This window comes from Mauremys reevesii, linkage group 1, assembly GCF_016161935.1.
Source record: "Mauremys reevesii isolate NIE-2019 linkage group 1, ASM1616193v1, whole genome shotgun sequence".
NCBI lineage: Eukaryota > Metazoa > Chordata > Testudines > Geoemydidae > Mauremys > Mauremys reevesii.
In genome coordinates, this window is record NC_052623.1 from 229,770,701 (window position 1) to 229,782,844 (window position 12,144).

Sequence of the window (12,144 nt, forward strand, 5' to 3'; positions counted from 1 at the left end):
GGGCTGGGATGTGTTCTTCAAATGGAACCTTCAAACATTTTAATAAGGCGAGAGTGGGAATGTCAGGCATATGTGATAAAGATAATGGGCAGCAGATTCTAGCTCTATTTCACTTGTTTTGAAGCTTTACTTCTCTCTTAATATAGATTTGTTAACATAATACTAAATGTAAATGACCAGCATTTGAAGTCAAATCTTGCTCTATTCCCCATCAAGTATATTCTGTTCAGATAACACAAGCTTAAATAGTGATATGTGCTGCAACATTCAAGAGTTAAAAGACAAGATGAGGGATGCGTGAATGCAGAACTGATAGACCGTGCCAATAATGGCACTATTATGCATTTTATTTTAATACAGTATAACCAATACATGTGATGTAGACAATAGACAGTTATATAAATTGCACACATGGCACTAGAACCTTCGTTTTCATCTTCAAAAGCACAGGCTTCGACCATATGAGCCAAGAGAAGAACTGCTATAGTTACCAGTAGTCGTAGGCACCACTCTTTCTGAGTGAATTATGGGAGGATAGCATTACTCACCTATATACAAAACAAGTACATCCTATCAGCCTCTCCATGTCTCACAATTAAATAGCTGTGCATAGAGTCTTCTGTAAATCTTCACATGATTAACTGCATATCAACACAGACTGCCATTACAGCTGGGAGAAAGAACAGCTCATCATTTGCTGTGTTCAAGGAAGAAATTCATTTCCAGAAGACTTTCAAGTGATACGTATTAGCTTTGATATCTTAAATCTTCCCTCCACCCCTTTAATGCTTTTAAATGCTAACAGCAATTTGATTCTCCCTGGTAGTTAATTAAACACACAGACTTCCTTTGTGTGAGATGCAGTACAAAGCTTCTGACTACTTAAGGTCACTAAACATCCCATAGTGCAACTTAGAGCAGCAGCGGTGACAGAAATTGGGAAAGAACACTTCTGAGAGAAGAAGGATGTAGGCGATACCTACATTACAGAGCCTGTGCTGGCATAGCCCCCTAGCATAGATGCAATGTACACTGAGAGCAGGAATTTTGCTGCCAATGTGTATGGACACAACCTCCCCATACAACACTGTTTATAGTGACAGAAGCACTCTTCTATCGACATAGTTGCATCTGCGTGAGGGTTTTGTTACCATACTTCTGTGGGTTGGGTGTGGGTTGTTTTTTTTTCACACCCATGGTGGATATAGCTATGCCAATATAAGTTTAAAGTGTAGACCAGCCTTTAGGCTGTGTCTACATTACAGCGGTACACATGTAGCACTGTAGCTGCACCTCTCTAGCACTTCAGTGTAGGGGCGGGGGGAAGGGATAGCTCTGTGGTTTGAGCATTGGCCTGCTAAACCCAGGGTTGTGAGCTCAATCCTTGAGGGGGCCACTTAGATATCTGGGGCAAAAATTGGTCCTGCTAGTGAAGGCAGGGGGCTGGACTCAATGACCTTGCAAGGTCCCTTCCAGTTCTAGGAGATTGGTATATCTTATTATCCTATTATTATTTATTTATTTATTCTACAGCTATGGGAGGAGTTCTCACATTGCTGTAGTTAATCCACCTCCCTGACAGGCAGTAGCTAAATCAGTGGAAGAATTCATCTATCAATGTAGCACTGTCTACAAATAGGGCTATATCGGCTTAACTACCTCTCTCTGGGGTGTGGATTTTTCACACTTCTGGCAGACCTCAGCCTCTTGTAGCTGCTCCACAATACAGTAGAATTAAAGCAGTGACAATACACCATTAGTTCAGTTTCCATAGTTCAGGAGTGACCAAAACATATGACTGGCTTCTTTCATTCATGACACACGTGTTGCTTCTAAAGTCTCCCTCTGCCATAATCCTTACTACTTTTCCATTCATATTGCAGAGCCAGCTTAAAGGTGTAAAACCTGTCTCCATCACCACTTAAATCCACCACTCCATCTCCACTTAATTTCTGAAGTAAAGATCCTGGAATTGGCTTTAAAGTAATACCACATCCCAAAATAAAAACCTCTAGGAACAAAGTCTAGTTGTATTTCCTCCTCTCTCTCCGCCCCCTCCCCCCATACATATGACATCTAATTTATTTATTTTAATCCAGGAAATGCTTCACAGTAGATCCATTGAAATATCACATGATTTGATAAGATTATAGTACTTGTACTTTAGAGATGATATTTAGGATTTTAAGTCCACTAATTAAAAAAAACTACTCCTTGCAAAGTACTCACAATAAACACCTTGATTTAATGACTTAAATCTCTCTTCTCTTCTAGTTCTTTACCTTCCTTCTCGTAATTTTTGCCATTGAAGTTGCTGTTGCCATCTGGGGATTTGCAAATAAAGAGACGGTAGGTTTTTGACTATTGGAAGCTCTTGGCACTGAAAATTTCCTCAAGAACTGAAAACATGTTCAGCTATGTTAAGATCACACAATTAATAGGACAATGCAAAAGATAAATAATTGTTTCACTGGCATGTAAACACAAAATCTTTCCCAAGGATGCAAGAGGTATAATGGGTCAAACTTTTTAACTCTCTCGTGATACAGGAGAATTTTCTTAATCCTTACACTTCTCCACAACAATGCAGTCTCTCCCCTCTTCTCAGCAAAGACTATGGGCATGTCTACATGTGGAAATTTATCAGTAGCACGTTACCTTTATAATTCCCTGTGCAGACACTCTTTTTTATATATATATATATATATATAATAATAATCCAGAATAAGTGTGTGTCCACACAGGCAGCTATACTAGTGTAAATGTAAAAGTATAATCATACTGTTGTATTCTGCTGGTAAATCTCCCTATGTGGACAAGCACTCAGTCACAGATTTTGTACTGAAAGTCCCTACAATATACTATAATATACAGAGTATATCTTAATGCATTATCCATGCTCTTTAAACTTTGAAAAACTCTGGAGGAGATTCCCAGGCATTGGACCAAATTAGCAAGGTTCTGTTTTACTACAATTAAGGCACTGTATAGTAATTGACTTCAGCCCCATTCCTGCAAACACTTAGGGTACACCTACAGGATGTGGGTATTCACCCACGAAAGCTCATGCTGCAAAACGTCTGTTAGTCTATAAGGTGCCACAGGATTCTTTGTTGCTTCTACAGGATCAAGTCTCCCAGTCCAGGTCAACAGACATTGGCTAGCAAAGTTCATGCTGCCACTCTAAAAGTAGCTATGTAGTCAGTGCTTTTAAGTTGTGGTTCAGGCTGTGTGAAGTTCATCCCTCCTCCCTAGGCTTCAGAGCCCAAGTTCCAGCCCGAGCCGCAATAGCTACATGGCTATTTTTAGCACACTAGCATTAACCCTGCAAACCCAAGTCTGTTGACCCAGGCTCAAAGGCTTGCTGCCTCACCCTTTAGGCATGTGAGTAGTCCAGTTAACTTCAGTGCGACTACTCAAATGCACAAAGCTAAGCAAACACATGTGGCAGGATTGGGGCCCAAAAACTTTAAGAATCTATGGAGATGTCTGAATTGGTAGCCTCCCTTGTTTTTCCTCCTCTTGTACAACAGGGAAACTTGTCCATTGCTAAAACAAGGCTAGATAAGTAAAGATTTGCTCTCATGTATCTGACGGATGAAGTCTTAGTTTTCATCCCCATCAGATTCCCTCAAGATTTAGAGGGACACGATAAAGCTGGTATCTCCTTACTCATTGTCAAGTATCAGAGCAGAACCAAAAACACAAATTGGAAGAACTAGTATGATGTGTTCGTAACCATATTTCACTGTTGTAACCTTTATCTTGCTATACCTCTCTTTTCAACTCCTCCTTTTGCTATCTCCTTGTTGTTCTAAGGCTCATGCATATTTTTAGAGGCCTATCATGCTGACTTCTTTGGAAATGGAGGATGTTTACCTCTTCCTAGGGTGAAACATTTAAATTGTAAAATAGCTGGCTTAATTACTTTTTGTCCTGGAAAAGTTTTACTGTAAGTAACATAAGTCAAGGTAAAACAGCGTTATAGCTTTGTGCTATTTTTGTAGATTATTGACGAAGTACAGAAATTTTACAAGGAAACCTATGATAAGAGGAATCAGCCAGCAGCTAAAGAAACCCTGAAAGCATTTCAATATGCAGTAAGTATATGGTCACACTTATTTCTTTTAAATGTACAAGATGTCTGTTTTTTAAGAAGCCGGGCATAATACATTAAGAATGAAGTGAAACATCATCTCTTAATTATGATGTCTAGCCTTCAATTTCGGCAATTTACAGAGAGATGGCAGTTTGAGGGGGGGGTGGGGACTATTAAGTACCCACGCAATATGGTGGTGGTGTGTGTTTGTGGGAGGGTTTTTTTTGTTTTTGTTTTTTTAAGTCTCTAATAATGGTGTTCATGGTGGCAAAGACTATAACATTAAAGTTTAAAAAGGTCTTTGCTCTAACAGTCCCTACTTTTTGTGAGTTCCTGAGCATCTGAAAACTTTTTTCCTTTTGGGTCCAGAATTTAGGACGTCTCACATACATGGTCTTGACCCAAATTCATGGGTGTTTTTAAGTTTTGAGCCATCCCCCATTTAAGAGAATGTTCAGACATCTTTAATCTAAAACTTCATTTGTCACTGATCCTCAATGGAAGTTTCTCTGCTAAAACTGGGGAAAAAAATAAACCAAGTTTTGTATGACAAGATTAGCTTTCAGCACACATCTTCATTTTTTTGCTGACTTTTAAGATGCCTATTAGTTTGGGGTAGAATGTAGTAATTCTGATACATTAGATGCATACCCGTGGCACTATGAAACAGCATGTGTAAACGGTGTGATGCCATCTTTGCACAAATGTGGAACTGCACAAGCCAGCTAGATTATTGAACAAACTCCTCTGACTTCATTAGATAATATCAGTAGCAAACTGTACACAGGATTTAGTCACAGACACTTCTTCTGTTCTAGGTGTGGGGTAGATGTAAAGAAATCTTTAATTAAGAATGTAAAGAGAAGTTTGGAAACTAAAGTTCCTGTAGCAATGTTGTCATTTATAAAATAAACTGTGATCAAAACTGTTATATGTGCTACATAACACAAATGCAACCACTTTTACAGTTAAAAGAACTCTTTACTTCCTGACTTGTTCAAATTCTCACTCTTACTGTAATGCTAACACAGCCATTATTTTAAAATAAAACTATTAATGGCACAGTCAAACTCTTTGAAACTCCTTCTATTTGATATTTGTGTTTACCAGAATGAAGTAACCTGTCTTGCTTGTTTTAGATAAAAATCTAAAATATCAAGGTTCCTAAAGATTTTCCTTTTTCTATTTTCTCTTGTAGCTAAACTGTTGTGGTATGCTGGGAACTGTTGATCTGCTGTTACAAGATACCTGCCCTAAGAAGGAAGGATCAGAAATATTTACAGTAACGGTAACTGAAAACTGAACTCATTGCATATAGTTGTTCCATGCCATTACACCTATATTTGACAGGGAACAGACTAGAGAAGTACACTTCTGAATAATGAACTATGGGCCAGATAATCCCCTTCCCTAGGAAGACTCCCTCCTTCTCCCCTCTCCTCAGTTATATAAATATAAAATATCCAGGATGCAGAGCCACTTATATCTAGCTGGGGGGGCCTCTACTACCAGTCTGGAAATGGCCTCCTAAGGACTAATAGAAAATCCTCACCACATCTATTGAAATCAACGGGAATTGTGCCACTGACTTCAGTGGGCCATGATTTCACCCAGAGCGCCTGCATGCTTGTGTTCATGTCTTCACAACCCTTTTTCCTCTTCCTGCTCCATGCCCCTTCCTCAAACGGTCTGCAGTAATGCTGCACTATGGCTTTGCAGCCATAGATCTGCAGCTGGGATGGACAGAGCATGTGAAAATGAAACTGCAGGTCTGAATTTTTAATGAGGGGGGGGAAAAAACAGAACTAACCATGGAGGAAATTGGTGCGCTTCCTCTAGGTGAGCACATCATATGGAGCAAGTGCTCTTCTGCTCTGGCTACCCCATGAAATCCTGTTGTCAAGGTGCCACAGCAGGTTAATGCAGATCCCTGTAGGATCCTTCTAGACAAATAAGTCTTTTATCCTTCCCATCATTCCAACAAATTCTCTTCTCTTTTATTTATAAAAGCGAAAACTACTCTGTACACTGCCGGCAGAAGAAACTTCAACAGTTTTTAATCCATGTATTTGTGGGCACTAATATGCATTAACTTTTCAAGTAAAAGCAGCGTGAGACTCTCAGATGTACAGATACAGTATAATACATCAACCACATTTCCTTCATGATTAACATGAATTCTATCAACGCCTTCAATTTAGCTGATGCAGCTATAAAACTGTGCTGCTGATTTGTATCCTCTAGGTCAGGGGTCGGCAACCTTTCAGAAGTGGTGTGCCGAGTCTTCATTTATTCACTCTAATTTAAGGTTTCGCATGCCAGCCATACATTTTAATGTTTTTAGAAGGTCTCTTTCTCTAAGTCTATAATATATAACTAAACTATTGTTGTACGTAAAGTAAATAATGTTTTTAAAGTGTTTAAGAAGCTTCATTTAAAATTAAATTAAAATACAGAGCCCCCCGGACCGGTGGCCAGGACCCGGGCAGTGTGAGTGCCACTGAAAATCAGCTTGCGTGCTGCCTTTGGCACACGTGCCATAGGTTGCCTACCCCTGCTCTAGGTGCTGCTGCATTCCACCCATTTTTTGGGTTACTACAAGCATATGATCTCCCACAAGGTGAAGCAATACTAATTAGAACCACAACTTAGAGTGCTCTATAAGGACTAGCAGCTTCACGTGTCCTCATCTCCACTTAAAAGCCTGTGGTGCTTGTTGTAATTCAGAGGGCTACTCAGGAATGTTCAAGGGTTGCTGGGATTAAGGGAGTGAGGAGACCAGAAACCAGATAAATGGTAGAATTTTGAACCTTATTTATTTTAAACATTCGGCTTACTGTGCTAGCACATGTTCTAGTGTTCTGATGCCTGCTACCACTAATAGTGTAGTTTATACAGTTATTTTGGTGTACCTCAAATAGGGGGAGGTTTTTTTTCTTTTATTTATTTATTTTTAAAGCATCTAAGTGCAGCCTCCTCCAATTTTTTTTTATGGGAGTTAAAATTTCAGACCTCTGTCTTATGCCTCTGTATTCCATGCGGAACATAGGGCCTTCACCACTGACGTCCATCTTTGCTAGTCTCCTGCTGCAGTCTTAGCTTCTTCCTGTGTCATTTTTGGTAGCTTTCTTTTTGTGCATTTCCATGTTATCCATGGCCCACCTCATCCCACTCTTGTCCTGGGGGTTTCAGACTAACGCGCCTCTTTTATGATGTTTAGGTGTTACCTCCATGTATGGCTTAGCCACTTCCATTTTCATTTGGTTGTTTCCTGTCCTATCCATTTCCGTTTCGTCCTCTAATAGAGTTCTTAATGTGTGACGGATTTATTTTATTTTTTGTGGCCATCTGATATTGAGGATTTGTCTAAGGTAGCTTTTTATGAACAGTTGGAGTTTAGATTAGTAAGGTCTTAAGTCTCCAGATTTCAGCACCATATTGTAACACTGACTTTACAATGGTGTTAAATATCTGAAGTTTAATTTGGAGGGTGAGATTTCCCTATAACCTGAGAGCTATGCTGGTGAGAGCTTAACTCCTGGCAGGGTCACTCGCGCCAAACAGGTCAAAACCAGTGGTTCTCAAACTGGCCCACTTGCGGTTCAATCAGCACAGAGCTGTGTCCCATGTCACATTCTCAGGGCCATATGGGTAGTATTAGATGCGGCCCACAATGGTAAATAGGTTGAAAACCACTGAGCTAGACTAACGGCAGTCCATTGGATGTCTTAGTAGAGCCTTTGGAGTAAGCTAATGACCTAGTCCTGTGTGGGTTGGCTTGTTTGTTTGTTTGTTTTAAAAGTCATTACAGAAACCCTGCTTCCTTAATTAAGCAAAACTTTTGGCCTAAAACAGGACTAACCACTGTGGGAAATGAGCTTTGAATCCTAAATTTTGAAACAGTACAGTGCTTTAGCTCATTACATAGGATCCACATCGGGCTTTGCATTGGTTTAACTAGTTTAAAACAACATTTAGTTTAGTGCAACTCTGAATACAGATAAGACCACAGTTGCTTGGTTTTCAGTAACTTGTGATGTCACAGTTTCACTAATTCTCTAGTTACCATGAGTCGTGTGCACGAGACACTTATTTTAAAACTGTAGTAACAATTCAAGTGCTAACACAGGTCAGCTACTAGAGTATTAACAACTATGTTGTATAGGGCTGCTCCAAGCAGGGTTAGGCAACATAGCAGCTAAAAAGTTAGCAGCTGCTGGTAATGTGTACACACTAGTGCTTCCACCATTGTTGCTAAATCACTGTCAATAGTGGCTGGAAATTCTAGTGTGGGGAAAAGCCTACCCTAGACAAGGCCTTTTTCTTCTAGGGTAGAAAAAACCTGAACGTTTTAGTGTACAATAGAAGCAAGGGGGGGGGGGGGGAATTCTGCATCCATTTTTAAAGGCAACCCGCCTCACCTTTCCCACCCTTCTTTGCAGGCCACTTTCAGGAGATAAATATTTGCTTCTGTTGTGGTTGGATCAGGTTCAGCATGTGCTGTCTGATCAGGTCAAGGTGTAGTGCTGCTCATAGTACCACATAATTTTGTAAGTCAAAACTGCATATATGTAAAACAATATTTAAGATAAGCTCTCCACCCTTTTCTTTTTTCCTTCTTTTCAGCCATGCCCTGCAGCCATTGAGGAGGTCTTTACTTCTAAATTGAATGTGATTGGAGCAGTTGGCATTGGTATTGCTGTGGTAATGGTAAGTTTCTTGATCCTTTCGGTCAATTAAATCTGATGGAAAATTGTGATGGCCTTCTCAAGTTAAGATGTGCTTTTTCCACTGATCTGATACCTTACAATGAGGATCTAATCCTCTCATCCTTCCTCACACAAAAATGTCACCAAGAACAACCCTGCCTCTACAATTGCAGTACAATAGTGTGTGCCTTGTATTGATTTAAATTATGTAGTCTGCCATCTGAGCAAATGGTATTTACAGCTATGCTTTGGTACTTTTTAGTTTTCACTCTAAATACTCTGTTAGGGACCCTAGAATTGTGAGCCAAGAGCAAATATTGTGTGTTTGTTTCACTTGAGAGGTTTAATTGAAGACTGATACTTTGACTATAATACAACTGCATCTTTTTCCTCTCCCACCCCACCCCAGAGAAAAGTCTGATTGATACTAGCGTGTTCCCTTTCTTCCTTGCTAGCTGTTTACCCAGCCAGTCACATCATGAAAACTGGGCTAAGAAACTTATATATATATATAAATTTTTTTTTTTAATTCAGTTTGAAGTTAGAGTATCTTGCCTCCTCTCGTGGATAATATAGTACTCGGGCACTTGGAAATTTGTGCCAGGCAGAGAATGAGATTAAGCTGTATTAAGAACAACTGTTTTTAATAACTCACTAAAATCCTGCATGCTGTCTCCAAAGAAACTGGTGGAAAATCAGCACTTCCTAGCATAGCTGGACAATGCACAACCTGATATTTCTCCACACACTTCTTCCCAAGAGTGGGCTGGGGAACTTTTTTTACAGGGGGCACCTCAGGTTATCTCAGGAGAGAGGTGCTTTTGTGCCTTCCCTTGCCCTTAAGATCAAAGAGAGGTCATGGTGGTGGCTTTCATAATTGAGGGTGGGGTGGGGGGTGGTAGGGAATAAATATCATCTGTGAAAAAGAACATACACAGTGGAAGTAACTTGGCCTATAGGCCAGGGAGAGCAAGAGCACTCACGCCTATGTTTTTGGGAGAGCTGCATCACCAGAAAGCTAATCCTATAATGTATTCTAAATGAGTCTGCTCTCCTCCTTTTCCAGATCTTTGGCATGATCTTCAGCATGATCCTCTGCTGTGCTATCCGCAGAACCAGAGAAATGGTCTAAGGGATTTAACAAAGAAGATCTCTGCACTCTACAAATGTCTGTTATTAACTTTTAGCATTCTTAAAGCATTTCTAAAATTATATATTTGTTACCTTTTTTTAATGCTTTATTTGGTATCGATGTTTTACTTACTGCTTTTTTGTTTATAAAGTTTTTTAAAAATCCAATAGTAAAAGGTACTATATTTGTTAGACTAAAGTCAAAGATATTGTACATAAAACAATTTGTCCTTAAATGGCTGTCTGGTTTCTTGAAACTTATCATAATCAGGATGTAATTTATGTTGGAGACAATTTGATACTTAATAAAGATTAAGACCTTAAATGCAGAGTGATTAGGTTCTTAATCTTGCCCACATGCACCTGCCCTCCATTAAACCATGTTGTCAGCAGTCTGCACACAGAAGGGACCCTGCACAGAAGGTTTGGAGACTGACCCTGCACCAGTTTCTGCTTGGAGAAACCTGCACCTCATCCCTTTTCCCCTCATCCTTTTCTTGATGAGGGTAGCATGGTGGGGGTAGAATAGCTGGCAGTGAGAGGCAATCTGACCTATTAGCATTATTAAAGCACTGCAGTAATCAACATTAAATGGGTAGCATAAAGCTAAGCACCTTTCAGTTTAATGTAAGTGTCTCAAGGCCACCCTCTGGGTGGAACCTATTACTATTTGTATTACAGTGCCTAGGAGCCCCCGTCATGGGCCAGGACCCCAATGTGCTAGGTGCTGTACAAACAGAACAAAAAGACAGTCCCTCCCCCAAAGACTTTCCAGTGTTTTTTTTTCACTTAGACCCGAGGGGTGGCTCTTTAAAATGAAGCATTTTCACTTTCAACACAGTGAGTTAAAAGCACGAAGAATTATATTTGGCAAACAGCTCTGCCCATACTCTTCCCTCTTTACCTCAAGTGTTAACTCACTGTTAACAAAATTCAATATCACAAAAGGAACACAACTCAATTGGCAACAACTACTGTGTTCACTTGTAACTCTCACACCAAAATGGTAGAAGGGATGAGTTTAGCAAGGTTCTACTGTAAATGGCAAAAAGGTAAATGAAGGCTGTGTTTAATGGGGTTGCCAATTTTGGTTGGACATATTCCTGGAGGCTTCATCACATAACACTTTTTAATTAAAAAGATTAATCTTTAATTCCTGGAGGCTCCAGGACAATCCAGAAGGGTTGGCAACTGTAGTAAGGATCAGAGCTTAAAAGCAAAATGCTTCTCTAAAAACTTGGCTTTCCCCATTATTGTCAACTCTGCTACGTTATCTATACAGTGCTTCGTTTTTTTACAAATCTACAGTGAGGAAAACCCAGCATTTAAATTAGGAAATGACAAGTCAAGGTTGAATGTTGACTCTTTACCTTTTGTGCATACATGTGTAAAGTGAAGCTTTTAATCACACTATTTCTCAAATACATTTAACATTGCACAAATTCCTTTTAAAATGATTAGCATTTTAAGGGCAGCAGGGAAGGATTCTGCTGTGTCAGTAAGATGCTTCATTCAAACTGTCCAGGCTGTAGCCTCAGAGCAGCAGCCTTAATGTCTGGCTTTACAGAGAGAACATGCACTGATGTCATAATGCTTCACTAAACTTCTCAGTCAGATGCTCACGGAGCATGCTCAGCTTTCTCAATGACTTAATTTTATGTGTTCTTTTTCCAAACCTACCAAAACATTGTTTGGACTATTGTGTGCCAAATTTCATGTTTCCATCTGAAAGCAAAGTTATAATAGAAACTATTTTTCAGTCTTAATTATAGTGGCTGCTTCCAGCAGCCACTGTAATTGAAGTATACAGAAGCAGACATTTGAAATACTACGGCTGTGCAAAGGAGAAAAGCTAATACTGCCATTATGAATTATCAGCCTTTTCTGCAGGTACATTCTGAACATTGCATTAAGGTTGGGGGAGGGGGGGAAAGCTGGCAGAGGTTCTGTACAAAGGAAGTTTTAGCTAGAGCACTAGATTGAGTCAGAAGATTTGCACTCTAATTTCTACTTTGCTTGAGCCTGCAGTGTGACCTTGAGCAAGTCACAGCACCCCTGTGCCTCAGTTTACCCCCCCCCCACCACCATTTGTCTCTTACTTACACTGTAAGGTCTGAAACAGATTCTCACTAGGGGGGTATGTGTGTGTAGTGCCTAGCACAGTGGGGCCCTGATCTCAACCTGGGTCTTTAGGTGCTACTGCAA

At 39.9% G+C, this 12,144-nt stretch overlaps 1 protein-coding gene across 1 annotated transcript in view; it reads left to right on the forward strand.

Moving 5' to 3' along the window:
- Positions 1-10,175, forward strand: part of CD9 (CD9 molecule) — a 33,492-nt gene extending 23,317 nt beyond the window's left edge. Inside the window, exons 4-8 of the mRNA XM_039519974.1 lie at positions 2,275-2,349; positions 4,008-4,100; positions 5,298-5,387; positions 8,726-8,809; positions 9,875-10,175. Coding sequence (XP_039375908.1) covers positions 2,275-2,349; positions 4,008-4,100; positions 5,298-5,387; positions 8,726-8,809; positions 9,875-9,940 — 408 coding nt within the window. The 3' untranslated portion in view covers positions 9,941-10,175. The remainder of the gene's footprint in view (positions 1-2,274; positions 2,350-4,007; positions 4,101-5,297; positions 5,388-8,725; positions 8,810-9,874) is intronic.
- The last annotated feature ends 1,969 nt before the right edge of the window (positions 10,176-12,144 follow it).